We start from the raw sequence: 23,417 nt of genomic DNA on the forward strand, positions 1-23,417 counted from the left end.
CCCGCTGTCTGGTCAGTTTCAGGTTATAGCGTTAAATAACCCCATGAGCAGGTTGCTAAGGTAACAGGTAAAAATCTCAGCAAAACTAAAAATGTTCTGTACAATGTGTGGCTGTGTTGGAGTCAGACAGTATAGGCTACTATAGGTATGACAACTGCGGCAGAACGTTTGATGCACCTGTCCATCCTGTATTATTATTTTTAACTTTCATTGTAAATATGAATATTGAATTTGATATATGAACTAAATAGGTCAAAAAAGTACTTAAATTTGATCTAAACCATACACATAATTATATCAGTAGACGAGGTTGAACAGGTTAGTGTAGTTTCACAGTTCACTGTTAGTTGTACTTGTTCATGAGCCCCAACACTGAGTATGAAATTCCTCTTTCTGAGCAAATGAGTCCGTTTAACCCTCCCCTTCCTGTGACTATATGGCCGTGTCTGCGTGAGAGACTAGAGATACTGTATCTCAACAGAGCAGACAACTGTTGCAAAGATAATGTCAAACTGACACACACAGAAAGAGCGTTTTCCACATTGATAATGTTGTGTGCCTTGTAATCCTATACATTTTACAAAGTGGGTTTTCCCCAACTAAAACCGCATTTTTAATGGTTTATATATACTCTTTAACTCCCGTGTATGATATATGGAATAAGACATATTCAATAACTCAATCCATATTGTGTTTTCTATTTGCATTTATACTGTAATTAAACATGTATCAAGTTATCCCAAAAAGCATCCTTTAATTCTGTGGATGATAATAATAATAATGGAACAAGTATTAGGCATCGAGGCCTATTTGCACTTCATTTGAGACATTTTTATAGACAAAAACAGTGTCTAGGATAGAGGACAAGGTTAAATTGGGATTTACCTAGATAATCTATTGACTAAAGGGGCGTGACGGAGACTGCGCAATCGTCATCTGGAAAGTTCTCTCATGAGGAGAGTTGGCTAAAGTTTTGCTCCGCGTGAAAAGTATAATATCGGATGCTGGTTCTCTCAACTGGGATGTGTACACCACCGTTGAGTATAGTCGGATAGTGGTTCTCTCAACGCCACCTTTGAGTATGAGCTATATACATTTGATGGTAAGTTATTATTTTTTTCTTCACGCGACACTTGTGTCGGTCGGTGGGATCAAATTGACTGGGAACATTGTTCACACACTGCACGTAGCGATGCCATTCACACGCCAATGAAACTATCGATGTTGGCCTAATTTTGATCCAAATATATTCTAAGATAAAAATAAAAAAATCTTCAGAATCGATGCGCCATGTGGTCGGGCAGAAAGAATGTCGCGTAAACATGCCAAGGGAACGGCCTCATAAAGGTGTGACATTTTTGTGTGGCGCCGGTTGAAGCCGGTGTAGCCTACTGCTTGACTAAAGGGCCTATCATAGTACCAAACGTGTACACATATGCACAGCAGTGTTTAATTCTCAGCGCAGCTCAAGCAATTTCTCCAACACATTCAAATGAATAGAGGACGTTACTCTGAACAAAAATATAAACTCCACATGTAAAGTGTTGGTTTCATGAGCTGAAATAAGACCTCAGAAATGTTTCATATGCACAAAAAGCTTATTTCTCTTAGATTTTTTTTTTTGCTGAATTTTGTTTACATCCCTGTTAGTGAACATAGTAGGAATGTCCACCAGAGCTGTTGCCAGAGAATCGAATGTTAATTTCTGTACCATAATGTTATTTTAGAGAATTTGGCAGTGTGTTCAACTGGCCTCAACCGCATATCGCGTGTAACCATGCCAGCCTAGGACCTGCACATCTGGCTTCTTCACCTGTGGGATCGTCTGAGGAGTATTTCTGTCTGTAATAAAGCCATTTTGGGGGAAAAACTCATTTGGCTTGGCCTGGCTCCCCAGTGGGTGGACATATGCCTTCCAAAGCCCACCCATGGCTGCACCCCTGCCCAATCATGTGAAATCCATAGATTAGGGCCTAATATATTTATTTCAATGGACTGATTTCCTTATATGAACTGTAACTTGGAAATTATTGCATGTTGCATTTATATTTATGTTAAGTATACTTTTCTCCAGTACTTTTCTCAGATAAGCCTACTTTTCTCAGGTAAAATGCCAGATTAACTTCAAGGAAAACATTAGGAAATGTAGCTGGCTACACTCTTCCTATGATAAACATTATGAATATGATGACCATGCATAGTTTTAGCAAAAGTAGCTTTATTTCATTGCAAGCAATATAAAACACATGAAATGGTTTAAAAGTTTTTTTTTGATGATCTGCATTTTGAAAATGTAGATTTCTGAACACTTCTCCTGGAATTAGACAAGTATAAATGCTGACGGTCCAATATTCTAGGACACTGCTGGACATACTCATACATGTCTTTTAATCTGATATGCCTTTAAGTTGTGCAGTTTGTGTACCTCGTGCTTAAAATGTTATATATTACAATGAGGTGGACGCTCCATACGGTAGTCTATGCCTATATTTTATTTCCCAGGTGTGCACCTGTTGAAAAATGGCAACAACATACCATTTGATTAGAGTTGAAATTAAAGGATATCTTTTTACAGGGAACAAGGTCGTAGAAGGGAACAAGGTCGTAGAATATCTACTCTGGGGGAAACATCTTGTGTTCTGTGTAAAATAACTAACCATTATGATCTACTTGTGAAAAGTGATGAATCTGATTACCTACTAAAGTAGCACAGGTCCAGCTCTGTGGCCACAGCTTTCATCAAGTCACGGAAATCCCAGACTTCCCATCGGCCTAGGGAGACTAGTTATCAAGCATCTCAGAGCAGGGTGGTGAAAAACTGTTTCTAGATTAGCACCCCCACTCTGAGAAGTTTGATGTTCAGTGCATTTGAAAAGTATTCAGACCCCTTGACTTTTTCCACATTTTGTTACGCTACAGCCTTTTTCTAAAATTTATCAAATTGTTATTTTCCCTTCATCAACCTACATACAATACCCCATAATGACAAAGCAAAAAATGGCTGTGTGCTTAGGGTCGTTGTCTTGGCTGTGTGCTTAGGGTCATTGTCTTGGCTGTGTGCTTAGGGTCATTGTCTTGGCTGTGTGCTTAGGGTCATTGTCTTGGCTGTGTGCTTAGGGTCGTTGTCTTGGCTGTGTGCTTAGGGTCGTTGTCTTGGCTGTGTGCTTAGGGTCGTTGTCTTGGCTGTGTGCTTAGGGTCGTTGTCTTGGCTCTGTGCTTAGGGTCGTTGTCTTGGCTCTGTTCTTAGTGCCGTTGTCTTGGCTGTGTGCTTAGGGTCGTTGTCTTGGCTGTGTGCTTAGGGTCGTTGTCTTGGCTGTGTGCTTAGGGTCGTTGTCTTGGCTCTGTTCTTAGGGCCGTTGTCTTGGCTGTGTGCTTAGGGCCGTTGTCTTGGCTGTGTGCTTAGGGCCGTTGTCTTGGCTGTGTGCTTAGGGCCGTTGTCTTGGCTGTGTGCTTAGGGCCGTTGTCTTGGCTGTGTGCTTAGGGCCGTTGTCCGCTCTGGAGCAGGTTGTGATCAAAATTCTCTCTTCACTTTGCTCCGTTCATCTTTTACCCTTTTTATCATTAATCTACACAATACCCCATAATGACAAAGTGAAAACAGGTTTTCAGAAATGTTTGCCAGATGTATTAAAAATAAAAGACAGAAATATCTTATTTACATAAATATTGAGACATTTTGATATGGGACTTGAAATTGAGCTCAGGTGCATCCTGTTTCCATTGGTCATCCTTGATGTTTCTACAACTTCATTTGAGTCAACCAGGGCGACGGTTCACTTTCCAACAAGACAACGACCCTAACCACACAGCCAAGACAACGCAGGAGTGGTTTCGGGACAAGTCTCTGAATGTCCTTGAGTGGTCCAGCAAGAGCCCGGACTTGAACCCGATGGAACATCTCTGGAGAGACCTGAAAATAGCTGTGCAGCGGCGCTCCCCAATCAACCTGACAGCGCTTGAGAGGATCTGCAGAAAAGAATGGGAGAAATTCCCAAATACAGGTGTGCCAAGCTTGTAGCGTCATACCCAAGAAGACTTGAGACTGTAATTGCTGCCAAAGGTGCCCCAACAAAGTACTGAATAAAGGGTCTGGATACTTATTTAAATGTGATATTTCCAGGGTTTAATTTTGCTAAAACTTCTACAAACCTGTTGTTGCTATGTCATTATGGGGTATTGTGTAGACTGAAGGGGTGGACGGACAAATTAATACATTTTAGAATCAGGCTGTAATGTAACAATGTGGAAAAAGGTAAGGGATCTGAATACTTTCCGAATGCACTGTATACAGCCTCTGCTACAACTCAAGCAAATGTGTTTAAAGTTCAAGATGTTGGCATCAGTTGTTATATTGTGCTGTAGGAGGTTGTATATCTCTGACACTACCACATGTGTTATTATCACAAATGTGGGTCAAGTTATTAAGCTTTCATGGCAGGAGAATGTTTCCAATATATGACATTGTTTGTCACTGATCCTACATACTCATTTATGAAGGATTTAAATCAGTTGAGGTTGTACTCGAGAATACTTGTTTATTAGCCTCGGTGCCTTCTCAAAAGTAGGCCTGTATAGTTTTTGTATTTTATTAGCGGCTAAAGCAGAAGCTACTGCAAAATGAAAAAAAATAGCTGTATTTCGTTTGAATGCATTCAGTTGTGCAACTGAGTAGGTATCCCCTTTCGTCTTCCTCAGATCCAACCAAATCGAATGTTAGATAATACACAACATGAATGTAGAAGTGGGCCTGCATCACAAGGATAGAACTACATTTAAAATGAATAAACCTTATGGCTTAAAACCCCAGTGGAGTCCAAACGTGATTTCCTGTGTTTTATATACACTGACTATACCAAACATGAGTTACACTTTCTTAATACTGAGTTGCCCTCAGAACAGCCTCAATTCACAGGGACATGGGTGGTGTACCATTGTTGATACACACGGGTCACTGTTGAGTGTGAAAAAACCCAGCAGCATTGCAGTTCTTTACATACTCAAACCGGTGCACCTAGCACCTACTACACTGTTCAAAGGCACTTACATATTTTGTCTTGCCCATTCACCCTCTGAATGGCACACATACACAATCCATGTCTCAAGCCTTAGAAATCCTTCTTCAACCTGTGTCCTCCCCTTCATCTACACTGGTTTTAAGTGGATTCAAAAAGTGACATCAATAAGGGATCATAGCTTTCACAAGGATTCACCTGGTCAGTCTGTCATGGAAAGGTTAACATCTAATTATGGTCTCCTGGAAACACTGACCAACCCTGTCAATAATTCCTCCCTGGCTTATTCATTTGTTTTCATTCGTTTTCAAACAACAGTATATTCAAGGTGCTGCCCACTATATTCCAACTATAGAATTAGAATAATCATTATATTCCGTGATTCCAACAGTTCACCAATTATATGGGCTTAGATTTGTTTGCCCATATCATGCTGCGTGGCACAGTGTGGACATTTCTAATAAAAGTGCAGAAATGGATTAAAATGATGAAAATGATCTTTGTTTGGAGTTGGATTGAACAGTATAGATGGAGAAAGCCCCATTTGAAATCACTTATAATTTGTGTTGCCACCCTATGGTCATGAAATTCTCATAAAGCATATTTAGAACTTTTATTATCCAAAAACATATCGTCAAATACCATCATACCGTCAAATATTGTGAAATGATATTTTTTCCATATTGCCCAGCTGTACTATGAGGGTGGAATAATATTGTGAAAATTATGACAATGCCCTTTTAGTTTAAGAGCTGTTTGAATAGACTGCCTGAAATTTCAGCCTGTTTTGGTGGGATGGAGTTTTGGCCTTCCATGGTGCCATCACCAGGTGGTAAATTGAGTTAATAAACCAATAAGAAAGACTGTTCCAAACCTCTCTGCCAATAACAGCTCATTTTCTTCTCTTACATTGGAATCCTTTGTTCTACTGCTACAATTGTTTTGTCTAAGCAGGTCCTGATATCCTCATCTCACAGCACCAATGTTCTGTAAACACCAGAGAGAATCCCACAACATCAGAAAGTCTGAATGTTTCACACGATACAATAATCATCTGTGTCCTCTGTTCTTCCGTCTGACGTCAATACTATGAACATTGAAGTCTAGCGACCCTCATCTTTGCACAAAGACACTGGCAGAATCATCAAATCAAAGTTTAATGGTCACATGCACATATTTAGCAGATGTTATTGCTGGTGTAGTGAAATGCTTGTGTTCCTAACTTCAACAGTGCATTAGTATCTAACAATTCACAACAATACACAAATCTAAAAGTAAAAGAATGGAAATGATAAATATTAGATCGAGCAATGTCAGTGGCATTGACTAATATACAGTAGAATAGAATACAGTATATACATATGAGATGAGTAAAGCAATATGTAAACATTATTAAAGTGACTAGTGTTCCATTATTAAAGTGGCCAGTGAATCCAAGTCTATGTATATAGGGCAGTCGCAGTGTTGCATAACCGGGTGGAAGCTGGCTAGTGATGGCTATTTAACAGTCTGATAGCCTTGAGATAGAAGCTGTTTTTCAGTATCTCGGTTCCAGCTGTCATGCACCTGTACTGACCTCGCCTTCTGGATGATAGCGGGGTGAACAGGCTGTGGCAGACCGCACCACCCTCTGGAGACCACTGCAGTTGCGGGCGGTGATACAGCCTGACAGGATGCTATTATCTACAGAAAGAATACATGCTGACATTCATATACAGTTGAAGTCGGAAGTTTACATACAATTTAGCCAAATACATTTAACTTATGGGCCGGGCCGTCCCAAATTGGCCAACATCCGGTGAAATTGCAGTGCGCAAAATTCAAACTACAGAATTATAAATATTTAACCTTCATAAAATCACAAGTGTAATACATCAAAATAAAGCTTAACTTCTTGTTAATCCAGCCGCTGTATCAGATTTCAAAAAGGCTTTATGGCGAAAGCACACCATGCGATTATCTGAAGACAGCGCCCCGCATACAAAAGATTTCAACCAGGCAGGTGCACCACAAGTCAGAAATAGCGACTATAATAAATGCCTTACCTTTGATCTTCTGTTGGCACTCAAATGTCCCAGATACATCACAAATGGTCCTTTTGTTCGATAATGTCCTTCTTTATATCCATAAAAACTCATTTTAGCTGGCGTGCTTCCGTCAATAATCCACCCAGTTTTGCTCCATCAAAATGTATACAAAATGAATCCCAAACGTTACTAATAAACTTTTCCAAACAAGTCAAACAACGTTTATAATCAAACCTTAGGTACCCTAATACGTAAATAAACCAAATTTAAGACTCGTTATTGTCTTCTTCCACTCGCTTGGAAACACTACAGCCAAAACGAGAGACGCCTAGAAAAACTACAATTTCTGGCTCATTTTTTCAAAAACCAGCATGAAACTCTAAAGACTGACATCTAGTGGAAGCCCTAGAAACTGCCATCTGGGAGAATTTCGCCTTATAATAAAAGTGACAGCCATTGAAAACAGTAGTAGGCTGAATTGTTTTTTTTTGGGGGGGGGGTGGTTTGTCCTCTGGGTTTCACCTGTCATATCAGTTCTGTTATACTCATAGACATAATTTTAACAGTTTTAGAAACTTTAGAGTTTTCTATCCAAATCTACCATTATCTGCATATCTTAGCTTCTGGGTCTGAGTAACAGGCAGTTTACTTTGGGCACGCTTTTCATCCGGACGTGAAAATACTGTCCCCTACCCAAGAGGTTAAACTCAGTTTTTCACAATTCCTGACATTTAATCCTGGTAAAAAATTCCCTGTTTTATGTCAGTTAGGATCACCACTTTATTTACGAATGTGAAATGTCAGAATAATAGTAGAGAGAATTATGTATTTCAGCTTTTATTTCTTTCATCACATTCCCAGTGGTTCAAAAGTGTACATACACTCAATTGTCCATTTGGAAGACCCATTTGCAACCAAGCTTTAACTTCCTGACTGATGTCTTGAGATGTTGCTTCAATATATCCACATCATTTTCTTTCCTCATGATGCCATCTACTTTGTGAAGTACCAGTCCCTCCTGCAGCAAAGCACCCCTACAACATGATGGTGCCACCCCCATGCTTCATGGTTGGGATGGTGTTCTTCGGCTTGCAAGCCTCCCCCTTTTTCCTCCGAACATAACGATGGTCATTATGGCCAAACAGTTCTATTTTTGTTTCATCAGACCAGAGGACATTTCTTCAAAAAGTATGATCTTTGTCCCCATGTGCAGTTGCAAACTAGAACTCGTTTTACTATGGCTATAAATACTTTTGTACCTGTTTCCTACAGCATCTTCACAAGGTCCTTTGCTGTTGTTCTGGGATTGATTTGCACTTTTTGCACCACAGCACGTTCATCTCTAGGACACAGAACGCGTCTCCTTCCTGAGCGGTATGACGACTGTGTGGTCCCATGGTGTTAAATTCTTACTATTGTTTGTACAGATGAACGTGGTACATTCAGGCATTTGGAAATTGCTCCCAAGGAAGAACTAGACTTGTGGAGGTCTACAATGTTTTTTCTGAGGTCTTAGCTGATTTCTTTTGATTTTCCCATAATGTCAAGCAAAGAGGCACTGAGTTTGAAGTTAGGCATTGAAATACTACCACAGGTACACCTTCAATTGACTCAAATGATGTCAATTAGCCTATCAGAAGCTTCTTAAGCCATGGCATAATGTTCTGGAATTTTCCAAGCTGTGTATGTAAACTTCTGACCCACTGGAATTGTGATTAAGTGAAATAATCTGTAAACAATTGTTGGAAAAATTAATTGTCATGCACAAAGTAGATGTCATAATCAACTTGCCAAACTATAGTTTGTTAACAAAATGTATGGTTTGGTTGAAAAACAAGGTTTAATGACTCCAACCTAAGTGTATGTAAACTTCTGACTTCAACTGTATATGGCTAATATAACATGACTAAGGGCTGTTCTTACGTATGATGCAAAGCTGAGTGCCTGGATATAGCCCGTAGCTGTGGTGTATTGGCCATACATCACAAACCATTGAGGTGCCTTATTGCTATTATAAACTGGTTTCCAATATAATTAGAGAAGTAAGTACATGTTTTGTCATACTCATGGTATACGGTCTGATATACCACGGCTGTCAGCCAATCAGGATTCAGGGTTCGAATCATCCAGCTTATTATTCTGTCTAGCTGTCACGTAGCGTCTTGTCTGGAATGTGCTTGGGTTTTAATTTGTTCAGCAGGTTTGTAGGGAGGCCATATTTGGACATACTCCACTGTAGTGTACAGGTGAATACAGGTTACTAAATTGGGTGTGACCATGTATCTTGTGACTCAGCGGCAGTTCCAAAGGGATTAGTGGGGAAATTGCAAACACCGTCCTTATTTGTCTTTAGCTAATAAATACAGTACACACACAGGCCTAGGTCAACCATATGAAGACCTAGGCTGTAGAACATTTCTACCTCATATTTAAACTGGCAACATTATTTTTCAGGGATCTTATTAATTCAGCATGTGTCTGCTTGGAGATTAATTTGAACCCATTGGAACAGTTTCAAAATCATGTTTGTGTAACTACAGAAATGACCATTAGGCTTGCTTCACTTATAGTTGAAGTGACAGGGATAAGAAAGACCGGGTTTAACATATCTTCCATGTTCACTGTGTAAGAGGCTGCGTTTAGAGGCATCCCAATTTCCCAATTAATAGCAAGAGATCAGGATTGGGGTGCTTTTAAATGCAGCCTAAAATAACCATATTCTCAATGACTGGCAACTTGCTGATGTCTCATTTTCTACACATCACATTAAATGGCATATTAGTAGTCAACCATGTCTCAATATTTAAGTGCGAGAGATTTATGAGCCGTCTCCAATATGGCCGTTGATGGAAATTCCCATTTATTGCATCCCCTCTTCCACAGCAGCTGAACTTTGTATTTGTTTTGCTAGAGAGTCAGTGGTGTGATCAGGAATGAAATTATATTGGTCCTGTTATTAAACCTAAGTGTTGCAAACTATGATGTCATTTGAACAAGGAGCTCTGTATGTACAAAAGCTAAGAAATTGCTTTGCTAACAAGGTTTGGATGATCTCCAAAATATTCTGGGATTGTGATCTTGCCCTTCCCTGGTTACTCATTAATATGGAACCTAGAGGTATTCCCGGTTTTATTGTAAAGTCAATAATGTCATTGTACTGTGTAGACTACACTGTTTCCTGTGCATATGACAAAAAAAGTTAGATTTGATAATGCCATATTGTGAGACAATAAATAACTAGCTCTACAATGCAGATTTGCTAACCCACTTTGATTACACTTTGCTTAGATGCTATGGGTGTCTACAGGAAACAAGGGGACAACTGGATGACAGTGTGTTTTTAATACAAGCTGTTCATCTTTATCTAAGGTTGTCCTCATCTGGGCCCTCAACCCCATGGCGGCAGCTCAATCTGGCCTTGAGTTGACACAGACAGGAGGCAGCGTCAGGAACAGGAAACAGCGGGACATCTCATGCAGGGAAAACCTGGAGTACCCACATGACAACATCTGCTGTTTGAATTGCCCAGCTGGTGAGACAAATGAAGATTTGAGATCCACAGTGTATGCATCCGAAATGGTACCCTATGCTATTCCTTATATAGTGCACTACCTGTGACCAGAGCCCTATGGCCCTTGGTCTAAAGTAGTGTACTATATAGGGAATAGGGTGCTATTTGGGACTTAGCTAGTCACAAGCTGAAATCCATAATGGGAACTACTGAAGCAAGTTTGACCTTGTAATGACTCCGGTTATATGGCTACAGTAATGAATATTCAGTTGACCGTCAAGTGTCTGCTTTATGTACAGGTAGACAACTGTTGTTTCTCTATGGCCTCAGGTAAATATGTCAAAGCGTACTGCACGGGTGCCTTGGAGAAAGGAACATGTGAGGACTGTGACCTCGACACATACACAGAGCATGATAACGGACTGCCACAGTGCTTAAAGTGCACTAAGTGTCGCTCAGGTAAATTCTATTTGACGATGGCGTTATGCCATTTAAAATGAATGACAAAACAGAGCCGACGTCAGGAGTTCTACTCTGTGATGCTTTATGAATGCAGGCCATGCTCTTTGTGTCTTCAACATTCCAAACTCTGTGTTCCTGTCACAGATCAGGTAACCACAAAGACATGCACCATCACTCAGAACACAGAGTGCCAGTGTAAACTAGGGTATTTCTGTGCCCCTGACCAAGCCTGCGAGGTGTGCAAAAAGTGCTCAAGGTAGGTCCATAGAATATTTGAGCATACTCACTGATACTTGACAAACTAACTTCCATTAGATTATCATTAAACATTACAAAATGAAGAATTTTCACCTTACACATTCCTTATCTTTTTATTTTTAAAATGTATTTTTGTTGAAACCCTCCTTCTCCCAGATGTAAAGACAATGAGGTGAGGGTGAAGAACTGCACCACTACGTCCAACACGGTCTGTGAGACCAGACTGCCCACATCCAGCACCATCTCAGGTAAAACTCCAGGCCCAGGTACAGCATACATCACCTTGCTGCATGCTCTGTTGTGTCGTTATTTTTGTAAATATTATTAATGTTGAATGTATTTGATAATTGACTTTCTGAATATAAAGGGACAATCTGGGATTCAAACAGCAAACTGCTAATTTGGAAAACAGCAGAGGGATGTGGTTGTGACAATTTTCTCTCTGGAAACAGTAGTTGTGATTGTGGTGGCAGTACTGGGTATCACTGCTGCACTTGCCGGTGTCTATTGGATGAGGCGAAAGCTCTTTAAAAGGACAGGTAAGGTCATTTTATATAAAATAAATACCCTTGCTTTCAATAGTGAAGGCTCAGGCTGTGTTCCAAATAGCACCCTATTCCATATATAGTGCACTACTTTTGGCCAAAGCCCTATATGCCCTGGTCAAATGTAGTGCACTATAAAGAGAATGGGGTGCCATCCAGAGGCCACACAGCCTCAAAGCTTTGAAGCTCACTGCGTCTTAAGGCTGTCAACAGAACAGTCAATATTGTACCTGGATGTAAAGTGCCGTATCTGAGTCACATTTCCTCTGTTCCAGACACCCAGAATAATCCCAGTGGGACGCTAAAAGTTGTGGTGGTGCGTCAGTCAGTCTCATTCAAATGTTATTTTCACATTCACAGTGTCACTCAATCAGCACTGCATATCGAATTTGATTAATTCTGATAAAATTACTGAGAGATGAGCTGATAAAATTACACACATTTTGTGAGAACATGGCAAACGGCACCATTGAACAGCAACAAAATTTCCTCATTAGACAACATAATTTTTCATATTTTGCAGGATGATCAAAATAACAGGTCAATTGAGGAGAGGCAGAACAACCAGAATGCTGTGCTGGAGGACACACAGCTCGATCTCTTGCTGGATCAGACCCAGGCGGTGGGTGCCAAAGCCTCAGAGGATGAGGACAATGGACTGGGCGACAGTCTCCCCAACACCACCAACTCCTCCCAGTCCAGTCTGTCTGCACTACCCTCAGCCCCCCTCCCCAGATCCTCCCCGCTTCCCAGCCCTTCGGCCAAGAGGCAGCCTGGCTCTTCGGCTGGGGTGAGAGCAGCTGCTCTGGTCATGCTCAGGCTAACTTACCTTCCCCTGTCTTCAACCAAGCTCTTTTCTAACTCCATCCTTATAGTTAATTTAGTACTCATCCTATTCTGGATCTGGTCTTACTTTCTATTCTCTGCTCCATTAACTTACTGTTTGTTGAAAGCCACAGTTGTCTGATGTATGATAGCATTAGTACACACACTTAATAATTAATCTTACGGTGAAATGGACGCTTAGCCACCATGTCCCATTTTGAAGTAGTGCTACTCCCTTTGCACCATCTTGACGAAGACTTACTAGGTCGGTCACATGTTTTTGAAGATTTGCTGAATTATTGCTAATGGCCAAGCCCAAGCACAAACAGTGCCTTCAGAAAGTATTCAGACCCTTTGACTTATTCCACATTTTGTTGTGTTACAGCCTGAATTCTAAATGGATTAAATCAATTTTTTTCTCTCACCCATCTACACACAAATACCCCATAATGACAAAGTGAAAACATGTTTTTAGAAATGTTTGCTAATTTATTAAAAATGAAATACAGACATATCTAATTTACATGAGACACCCCTGAGTCCGACTACAGCTGTAAGTCTATAAGATATTTCCACACCTGGATTTTGAAATATTTGCACATTATTATTTTCACAATACTTCAAGCTGAGTTAGGATGGACACCTGTATCTTTGTAGTGACTGGGTGTCATGATACACCATCCAAAGTGTAATGAATAATTCCACCATCCTCAAAGGGATATTCAGTGTTAGCTTTTTTGCTTTTCTTTTTTACCTAACTAGCAATAGGTGCCCTTTGCGAAGCATTGGAAAACCTCCCTGGTCTTTGTGGTTGAATCTGTGTTTGAAATGCACTGCTCGACAGAGGGACCTTACAATTATCTGTATGTGTGGGGTATAGAGGTAAGGTAGTCATTCAAAAATCATGTTAAATACTTTGATTGCACATGGAGTAAGTCCATGCAACTTATTATGTGAGTTGAGCACATTTTTATTTCTGAACTTATTTAGGCTTGCAAAGGGGTTGAATGCTTATTGACTCAAGACATTTCAGATTTTTTTTTTTTTATTAATTTGCACAAAACATGTTTTGAAACACCTTATAATGTGGAAGTATTTTGTTTTGGCCAGTGACAAAGTTTAATCAAAGTTTTTCAATTCAGGCTGTAACAACCAAATGTAGAAAAAGTCAAGGGGTGTCGATACTTTCTAAAGGCATTGTAAATGTGATTTCTAGATGCACATGCAGGGTCAAGGAAGGGACTAAGGGCAGAGACAAGAAGCCCAGAGCTGTTGTAGAGGTCCTTCACCTACCCTCTTGCATGACCCTCCAAGAGTTAACTTCAGAGCTAGTGCACAGGCCTAATTAAGGAGCCAGACTTCTGTTTTAGGATTCATAACTGACCATGTTTCTTTATTTGTATTTATTTTAGGAAAATGTCCTCATAAAACTGGTTCCTTTGAATGGTGAGAGTATACCCTCTATTTTATGGTTTTAGACTAGTTAATAACATAAAATAATATGTATCCTAAGATGATAATACACTATTGAATGGTGGGCTTTGATGTCATGGTCTTGACATGCCTTTTTGTTTTCAGGTGATGAGTCCTTGAAGAAAAGTTTTGAACTTTTTGAAGAGCTGGATGTTCACTACCATAACAGATTCTTCAGGCACATCGGACTCTCTGACAATGCTATAAAAAGCTCTGCGCACCTTCATCCTGAAGATCGAGTCTATGAGCTGTTGAAAGTATGGTTGGAGAAGGTGGGCATGGACGCTGACATGAATGACCTAATCAAAGCGTTACTTTATTTTGGCCAAAGGTTATCAGCAGAAAATATTATTTCAAAAGCCATTGAAAATGGTTATTATGAATATGCAGAAAATGAATTGTGAATGTATGCCTGCTTCTATGGAGTTATGGGGAAAATACAAAAAATACTTGGATGAGATGTACAGTGTGAGTCAGAACTGAGCCATATGTGTGTTGTTAAATGATCCCAGGTACTTGCTGTGACAGGCCTATTGGCTTGCTGTTGAGTCATTTCCTCTGTACAGTTTCACACAGTGAACTGTTAGGCTATGCACTGGCTAGTGACTAGAGCTGGTGGTGGATGTTTAGAGTAGAGTTTCACAACTTCAGTCCTCCAGTACCCCTAACGGCACATTTCTGTTTTAGCCCTGAACAAGCACACCTGATTCAACTTGTCAACTAATCATCAAGCCCTCAATGAGTTGAATCAGGTGAGTTTGTAATGGACTACAGCAAAAAGTTGTGCTTTTGTAGTTACTGGAGGACTGGAGCTGGGAAACACTGCTGTAGGGGAACGGGATAATATACACCGGATGTTGTCTACGCTGACGTAGTGCATAGTGATCGGGCCATTATGGAATGCACTGATCAAGGCATGGACTGGCCTGACTGTATTTTAACCCTATTACTTTTGACCAGGGCTCTGTTCAAAAGCAATGCACTATATAGGAAATAGGGTGGCATTTGTAAAGTACTCCCAGTGGTGTCTCTTGAAGAGTTGGCAATGAATGTAATACACCTATTTACACATGATCAAAAAATACAGGTAATTATGAGATTTAAAAATATATTTTGGTATTGTAGAGCAATTTATTGGTTGTTGTGGTTGTTTATTTATATTGATGATGAACCTTGATACTTATCTCAATTTGGCTTCATCAGGAAATGAAATGCTGTCACTGTCCACGATATTGCTACAAAGTTCTGTCTTAACACTGATAATGCCAAAGTTCCAGTTGCTCCTTAAGCAAAAAATGTATGTAGAGTCTTGTTTTATTTTATTTTTTACAGATTTTGATTTATTTGAAGGATGTTTCAGTGTAACCAAGTGTTTAAAATGGCATTGACCATTTGGTATTTGTAAATGGGCAATGTTGATCAGGTCATGAGTTCAGAGCAGGTAGTTTCCACTAGGTGGTGCTATCTATGGAAATAATCTAGTCTTCTGCTGTCTAATGATGAGCTGCTATTCCCAGCCTGTAGTACTGTACACTGTATTTAGTGATGTAGTATTTAGCATGGCCTTTTTAATGTTGATGGAATGAGTGAGGTTAGTCTCTCATGATTGCAAAAGACAATCTTCTCTCTACATTGTTAGCTATGTTCTTGTCTTCACAGATTGCCCCTCAAGACAGTTTCACTAACATTCAAGTATTTTCTTCATATCTCCTCTGTTACCGTTTACAGAATATTTCCTTGAGTTGAATCCAAAGTGCAGTTGCCTTGCCAGTGTCATTTTTAATATAACATTTCACACATGATGTATGTCAATATTTATTATTTTATGTCGCTGTTCTTTACAACTAAATATGATTTTTTTTAGATAAAATTGATGGTAATGCATCAGTTTTGAAATAAATATTCTATTAAAATTGAAATGTTATGCCCTTTTCTAAATATGTCTAACTAGCACCAAATATCACTCAAATGTTTCACGTGGATATCACTCGAGTATGCTTTTTGACATCAAAGAGAGAACATCATGGATTGTTCTGTTGACATGTTCTTTGATGTCATAATTGTGTGTTATTCCAAAAGGTCATTCTGAATCAATAAATTGTCAGAATAATAATAGATTTATTTTGTATAGGTAGCTCTTTCAATTACATGTTGAATCTCAAAGTTGCTTTTAAAAAGGAAAACAAAATAACTATTTCACAAAACAAATGTAGGAGGATCTGGTGGTTCTTGGGTGATGGTCATCCACAGCTTTAGTACCTTTCTCAACTTCTTATCTTCTGTCTTAAGAGGAGGGAGCATAGATGGTACAGCCAGGCAGGGAGGTAAGGACATCTGACAGACAGGCCCCGGAGCTCTTCATCGGGCACCTTGTCATTTTCGATAGTCACAGCTCCTCTGTAGATCAGCACGCACCTGAGTGATGCTTCGGCAGCTGTAAAAAGTACTGGTAAGACCACCACACCTCAACAATAGAAGCAAGCCTGGACTCAGCACCTGTACTTGGTGTGAGAATGGCAAACACTTAATTTGACTTAAACCGCTGCATCGCCAGGCAGCTCATCCAGCTGACTGGCATTACATTGTGCAATGCCAGGAGATTGGTGAGCTTCAGGAACCACCAACGCAGAGGCAAGACCATCCCGGAGAGAAAACAGAAATAGGCAGAGTGATGTGTCTTCGAACAGTGATGTTTATTCTCAGAATAATGTATTTTCTCAGAGCAGTTGTGTCTTCTCAGAACATGTGATAGTCCAGCAGGTGGCAGTGGCACACTTCCCTACAGGGAATGATTCTACCCATGTGTCTGTAGCGACAGGGAATGACCTTACCCGGGTGTCTAGCTACAGGGAATGAACCTACCCGGGTGTCTAGCTACAGGGAATGATTCTACCCATGTGTCTGTAGCAACAGGGAATGAAACTACCCATGTGTCAGTGGCAACAGGAGAGCACATTCTCCTCACAGAGCAAAACCAAAGCTGTGGAACTGGGGCAAGTCAGCCAAGTCACAGCTCTAGACCCTCCTGAGTCCATTACACATGGAGACTACTTCCTTTGTTTGCGGATGGTTGTTTAAAATGTTTTCCAATTAGTCTGTTTTTGATGTTGGGAGAAGGGGTGGGTTTTCTTCAGATTCTTGGATACTAATCTGCTTTTGTTATTTGGAATCCCCAGCTTGCCTCATCTTTCCAACAAAATAATAAAAGTGACTGTTATTCTGCACTTTTAAAGGTGTCATTCTACTCACGTATGTTAGTAATGAGCGGTAATAATTTGAGACTATTAGGTTTGGTAATTTCTTCATGAGTTGCATTTTCCACCTGTTGGTCTCTACCTTTATATTTATGTGAATGACCAATTTCATCTGTATTTTCTGGTAAGAAACTCATTGGTTCATCATTGTCTTCGACAGTTTTTCCATCTTTACTATGTCCATATGGCTTAGCCAGTAATGTATTTGTTGCGGAGTCAGTAATAGCATTTCCAGGAGCTTGGAGATAAGAAGAATCTGTAACATTATCTTCATTATGAACAAGAATTCTATCTGAATATCTCTTTAAACCTGTACAATGAATCAATCCCCACACATGGAGGCAGCTAAGATGAGTCTACACTGAGTGTACAAAATATTAAGAACACCTTCCTAATATTGAGTTGCATATTCTTGATATGGATCATTCTTGATAAACACGGGAAACTGTTGAGCGTGAAAAACCCAGAGTTGCAGTTCTTGACACAAAACGGTGTGCCTGGCACCAACTACCATACCCCGTTCAAAGGCACTTAAATATTTTGTCTTGCCTTTTCACCCTCTGAATGGCACACACACAATCCATGTCTCAAGGCTTGAAAATCCTCCTTTAACCTCTCCTCCCCTTCATCTACACTGATTGAAGTGGATTTAATAACAAGTTACATCAATAAGTGAGCATAGCTTTAACCTAGATTTACCTGGACAATCTATGTAAAGGAAAGAAAGGTGTTCATAATGTTTTGTATACTTAATGTATGTCTACGGTGTTCAATATGATCCTTCTCATCCTCAGACGTCTGGTCACACTTTATTTGGATAGTCTGGATAGTTCATCACTATCCATGTGTCAGTGGCAACAGGAGAGCACATTCTCCTCACAGAGCAAAACCAAAGCTGTGGAACTGGACTATCAAACTGTTATCTGTTGATAAGCAACTGTTTGCTAATGTAAAAATGTGGTTAAGGTTAGGTTTATAATAAGGGTTAGAGCTACAGTAAGGAGTAAGTTGAGAGTTAGGGATAGGGCTAGGTATAGTAGATACAGTGGCTTGCGAAAGTATTCACCCCCCTTTGCATTTTTCCTATTTTGTTGCCTTACAACCTGGAATTAAAATACATTTTTGGGCGGTTTGTATCGTTTGATTTACACAACAAGCCTACCACTTTGAAGATGCAAAATATTTTTAATTCTGAAACAAACAAGAAATAAGACAAAAAAATATCAGAAAACTTGACCGTGCATAACTATTCACCCCCCCAAAGTCAATGCTTTGTAGAGCCACCTTTTGCAGCAATTACAGCTGCAAATCTCTTGAGGTATGTCTCTAGAAGCTTGGCACATCTAGCCACTGGAATTTTTGCCCATTCTTCAAGGCAAAACTTAGCCTTCAAGTTGGATGGGTTCCGCTGGTGTACAGAATTCTTTAAGTCATACCACAGATTCTCAATTGGATTGAGGTCTGGGCTTTGACTCGGCCATTCCAAGACATTTAAATGTTTCCCCTTAAAACACTTGAGTGTTGCTTTAGCAGTATGCTTGTAATGCTGAAAGGTGAACCTCTGTCCCAGTCTCAAATCTCTGGAAGACTGAAACAGTTTTCCCTCAAGAATTTCGCTGTCTTTAGTGCCATCCATCATTCCACCGGTCTAATGTTCTTTGCTTGTGTTTCCTGGCCCAAGCAAGTCTCTTCTTCTTATTGATGTCCTTTAGTAGTGGTTTCTTTTCAGCAATTCGACCATGAAGGCCTGAAGCTGTGTGCCAGAAAAGGAAAGAACTGATCCCAGCCATGAAAGCAGCCAGAGCACGTGAGTACATTGCTTACATCCGCTATGACAGGCTCATTGTCTACCCTCCCTCCCAGAAGCCTGGAAAGGATGAGAGAGCCAAGCCTATGGGTTCGTAGCTTCAACCCCGCAGAACACACACACACACCAATTGATTACTGGACTGCTGAATGTATATTTTTTTCTCTTGTTTTGTTTGCTTTTTTCAGTATTATTTCTATCTCTGATAAGCTTCCCAGGAAAGGGCTGAAAATAGCCCATATTAATATACAGTGCCTTGCGAAAGTATTCGGCCCCCTTGAACTGTGCGACCTTTTGCCACATTTCAGGCTTCAAACATAAAGATATAAAACTGTATTTTTTTGTGAAGAATCAACAACAAGTGGGACACAATCATGAAGTGGAACGACATTTATTGGATATTTCAAACTTTTTTAACAAATCAAAAACTGAAAAATTGGGCGTGCAAAATTATTCAGCCCCCCTCAAAATCTGTCGTTCTGCCCCTGAACAGGCAGTTAACCCACTGTTCCTAGGCCGTCATTGAAAATAAGAATTTGTTCTTAACTGACTTGCCTAGTAAAATAAAGGTAAAAAAAAAAGATAAGATCTTATGTCAAGTGTTATTGAAGTGTTGTGGTTGCAGGTTACCTTGCACATCTAAAGCTTTTCTTGTGGGGTGTTGCTATAGGCCACAAAGTGCTAAAAGTCAGTATCTAAATAATATGTGTGAGATGCTTGATAGTGTATGTGATGTAAACAGAGAGCTCTAATTTCTTGAGGACCTGAATATTGACTGGTTTTCATCAAGCTGTCCACTCAAGAGCTTCTTCTCAAGAGCTCAAGAGCTTCTTCTTACTGTAACCAGTACCTATAATCTGGTTCTGGTTATTAATCAACCTACCAGGGTGTTTACAAACACTACAGGAACAAGATCATCCACATTTATCGATCACATTTTTACTAATGCTGTAGAACTTTGTTCTAAAGCTGTATCCTTACCCATTGGATGCAGTGATCACAATATAGTGGCTATATCCAGGAAAGACAACGTTCTAATAGCTGGGCTTAAAATAATGTATAAGAGATCATACAAAAGATTTTGCTGTTACTCTTATGTGGATGATGTTAAAAATATTTGTGGTCTGATGTGATTAATGAGGAGCATCCAGATGCTGCACTTGATGAATTTATGAAATTGCTTCTTCCAATTATTGATAAACATGCACCTGTTTATTCTTTAGGATAGGGGGCAGCATTTTCACTTTTGAATGAATAGCGTGCCCAGAGTTAACTGCCTCCTACTCGGTCCCAGATGCTAATATATGCATATTATTATGAGTATTGGATAGCAAACACTCTGAAGTTTCTAAAACTGCTTGAATGATGTCTGTGAGTATAACAGAACTCATATGGCAGGCAAAAAACTGAGAAACAATCCACAGGGAGTGGGAAATCTGAGGTTTGTAGTTTTTGAACTCAGCCCCTATCGAATACACAGTGGGATATGGGTTATTTTGCACTTCCTAAGGCTTCCACTAGATGTCTACTGTCTTTAGAACGTTGTTTCCGGCTTCTACTGTAAAGTGGGAGCAAATGAGAGCTGTTTGACTAAGGGGTCTGGCAGCAGCCTCGTTCTCAGTCACGCGAGTTCACATGAGAGGTATCTCTCGTTCCATTGCTTTTCTAAAGACAATAGAATTCTCCGGTTGGAACATATTTGAACATTTATGATAAAAACATCCTAAAGATTGATTCTATACTTAGTTTGACAAGTTTCTTCGACCTGAAATATAACTTTTTGAACTTTTCGTCCGACCCTAACAAAAGAAGCTATTTGGACATAAATGATGAACATTATCGAACAAAACAAACATTTAATGTGGAACTGCGATTCCTGGGAGTGCATTCTGATGAAGATCATCAAAGGTAAGTGAACATTTATAATGCTATTTTTGACTAATGTTGACTGCGCAACATGGCGGATATTTATTTTGGTTGGTTTGGGCTCTGAGCGCCGTACTCAGATTATGCTTTGTCCGCAAAGTTTTTTTTAAATCTGACACAGCGGTTGCATTAAGGAGAAGTGTATCTAAAGTTCCATGTATAACACTTGAATTTTCATCAACATTTCTAATGAGTATTTCTGTGAATTCATGTGGCTCTCTGCACAATCACCGCAGGTTTTAGAACTACTGAACGTAACACGCCAATGTAAAATTTGATTTTTTTATATAAATATGCACATTATCGAACAAAACATACATGTATTGTGTAACATAAAGTCCTATGATTGTCATCTGATGAAGATCATCAAAGGTTAGTGATTAATTGTATCTCTATTTGTGCTAACACAATAGATCTGGTCGAAGAAAATAGTTTTTTATTGTTGCTGCATCATCTTTCAAATGAACAAGAACAGCCAAACATACAGATAGGATGCTGAGGATGATCTGAATGAAGAACATAAGATGGCAACAATTGCTGAGCAAAGTTTTAGACAAATAACTTTAAAAATGAGTGAGCTACATGACATTGAGCATGAAGTCACCCAGGTGTCTCACACAAATGTACCCAAGTGGCCAAATTGGTACAGTGATACATTTTGAAGGAAAGAACAATATACAAAATGCTAAAATGCTATATACAACATGCTATTCTAACACACCCCCCAAAAATATATTTAAAAAATAATAATTAAACATAAACAAATAACAAGGGTAACTATTTACACATTTTCTATGTAGAATATTGTGAAGACCCTCAGTCTTCTACACAATATTGTGCTGCTGGTGCCATGGCCCATGGCACTGGTGTAAAGCAGAGGATTACTGAACAGGTGGTGCAGGTGATGGGGTATTTCCTGTGACAAAGGGCACAACGACGTCTCCCTACGTCTCCCTACTCTGCCCTTTTTGCCCTGAGGCACATTCATGCCTGCAGAGATGAATCTGGGCAGGTGAACACCACTGGCTGGAGCAGAGGGGACAGAAGGTGAAGAAGCAACTCAGTCTCGCTTTCTCTATCAATTTCCTATATAATTTGGGTTAAATCTGTATACCTAGACTTTGTTTTAGCTTTTCCTGATTCATTCGCCATCATTTAAATATATAAACTTGCTGAAAATGCTATTGACTATGTACTGCTATGCGTAACACTCGTGGCTCCGTCAAGTAGGATTTGCAATGGCGAATGATCCTCTTTTTTACGCCAGAGTTTACGACAAAGGCAGGTCTTCGAACGTATAACCATTACATATTGCCGTTTACCTCAGCTCATTGGCTATCTTCCAAGCTAGATTTCACGATGAACAGTGGTCATTGGGCCAAAATACAGTCAATCAACGATAGACCGGTCCTACCATTGGTGCGCAATGAGGTCATTGATTGGTGTCTTCAAATCCGTTTGTTTCGGTCAATTCGTCCCGGGAAAAGAACCATCAAGTATGGTTGTGTTAGTAACAACCAGAGGATTGCAATGAAACCAACCATGACTGGATAAACGTTTGTTTAGTGTGTGTAATTAGTTGAATGAGACAGAAATCACGACGCAAGTGGTTTACAAATGTTTCGGGTTAGGCTATAAAATTGGTTGTTATCAAACAAAACAAACATTCACTGTGTAGTTAGGACACTTGGCATTGCCACCAGAGGAAGATCTTCAAAGGTAAGTGAATTATTTTATTGTTATTTCTGACTTTCGTGACGCTAATGCTTGGTTGGAAAATGCTAGTAATACTTGCTGTCCTCAGAAAATCACATGGTTTGCTTTCGCAGTAAAGCCTTTTTGAAATCGGACACAGCGGCTGGATTAATAAGACAAATCAAATCAAATTTTATTTGTCACATACACATGGTTAGCAGATGTTAATGCGAGTGTAGCGAAATGCTTGTGCTTCTAGTTCCGACAATGCAGTAATAACCAACAAGTAATCTAGCTAACAATTCCAAAACTACTACCTTATAGACACAAGTGTAAGGGGATAAAGAATATGTACATAAAGATATATGAATGAGTGATGGTACAGAGCGGCATAGGCAAGATACAGTAGATGGTATTGAGTGCAGTATATACATATGAGATGAGTATGTAAACAAAGTGGCATAGTTAAAGTGGCTAGTGATACATGTATTACATAAAGATGCAGTAGATGATATAGAGTACAGTATATACATACACATATGAGATGAATAATGTAGGGTATGTAAACATTATATTAGGTAGCATTGTTTAAAGTGGCTAGTGATATATTTTACATAATTTC

General features: G+C 39.6%; 1 protein-coding gene across 7 annotated transcripts; it reads left to right on the forward strand.

Moving 5' to 3' along the window:
- Window positions 1-903: 903 nt before the first annotated feature.
- On the forward strand, window positions 904-16,226 carry hdr (hematopoietic death receptor). 7 transcript variants are annotated; one of them, XM_020490355.2, is made up of 10 exons: window positions 904-1,102; window positions 10,409-10,571; window positions 10,881-11,009; window positions 11,157-11,268; window positions 11,427-11,536; window positions 11,723-11,809; window positions 12,091-12,131; window positions 12,339-12,605; window positions 14,053-14,086; window positions 14,219-16,226. In XM_020490355.2, exons 1-10 carry the CDS (start codon window positions 1,082-1,084, stop codon window positions 14,515-14,517), a joined length of 1,263 nt encoding a protein of 420 aa, XP_020345944.1. In that variant the 5' UTR covers window positions 904-1,081; the 3' UTR covers window positions 14,518-16,226. The 7 variants fall into 7 exon arrangements, with proteins under 7 accessions (XP_020345944.1, XP_020345949.1, XP_020345945.1 ...); XM_020490360.2 differs by having other exon boundaries at window positions 12,339-12,437; XM_020490356.2 differs by having other exon boundaries at window positions 11,726-11,809.
- Window positions 16,227-23,417: the final 7,191 nt, after the last annotated feature.

Source organism: Oncorhynchus kisutch, linkage group LG8 (genome assembly GCF_002021735.2).
Source record: "Oncorhynchus kisutch isolate 150728-3 linkage group LG8, Okis_V2, whole genome shotgun sequence".
Lineage (NCBI taxonomy): Eukaryota > Metazoa > Chordata > Actinopteri > Salmoniformes > Salmonidae > Oncorhynchus > Oncorhynchus kisutch.

Excerpts from the sequence above, each read along its gene's own strand:
- hdr (XM_020490355.2), top strand. The coding sequence starts at position 1,082 with ATGAGCTATATACATTTGATG. Across the intron at positions 11,010-11,156 it reads GTGCACTAAGTGTCGCTCAG|ATCAGGTAACCACAAAGACA; the intron begins GTAAATTCTATT and ends TTCCTGTCACAG. Across the intron at positions 11,269-11,426 it reads GTGTGCAAAAAGTGCTCAAG|ATGTAAAGACAATGAGGTGA; the intron begins GTAGGTCCATAG and ends TCCTTCTCCCAG.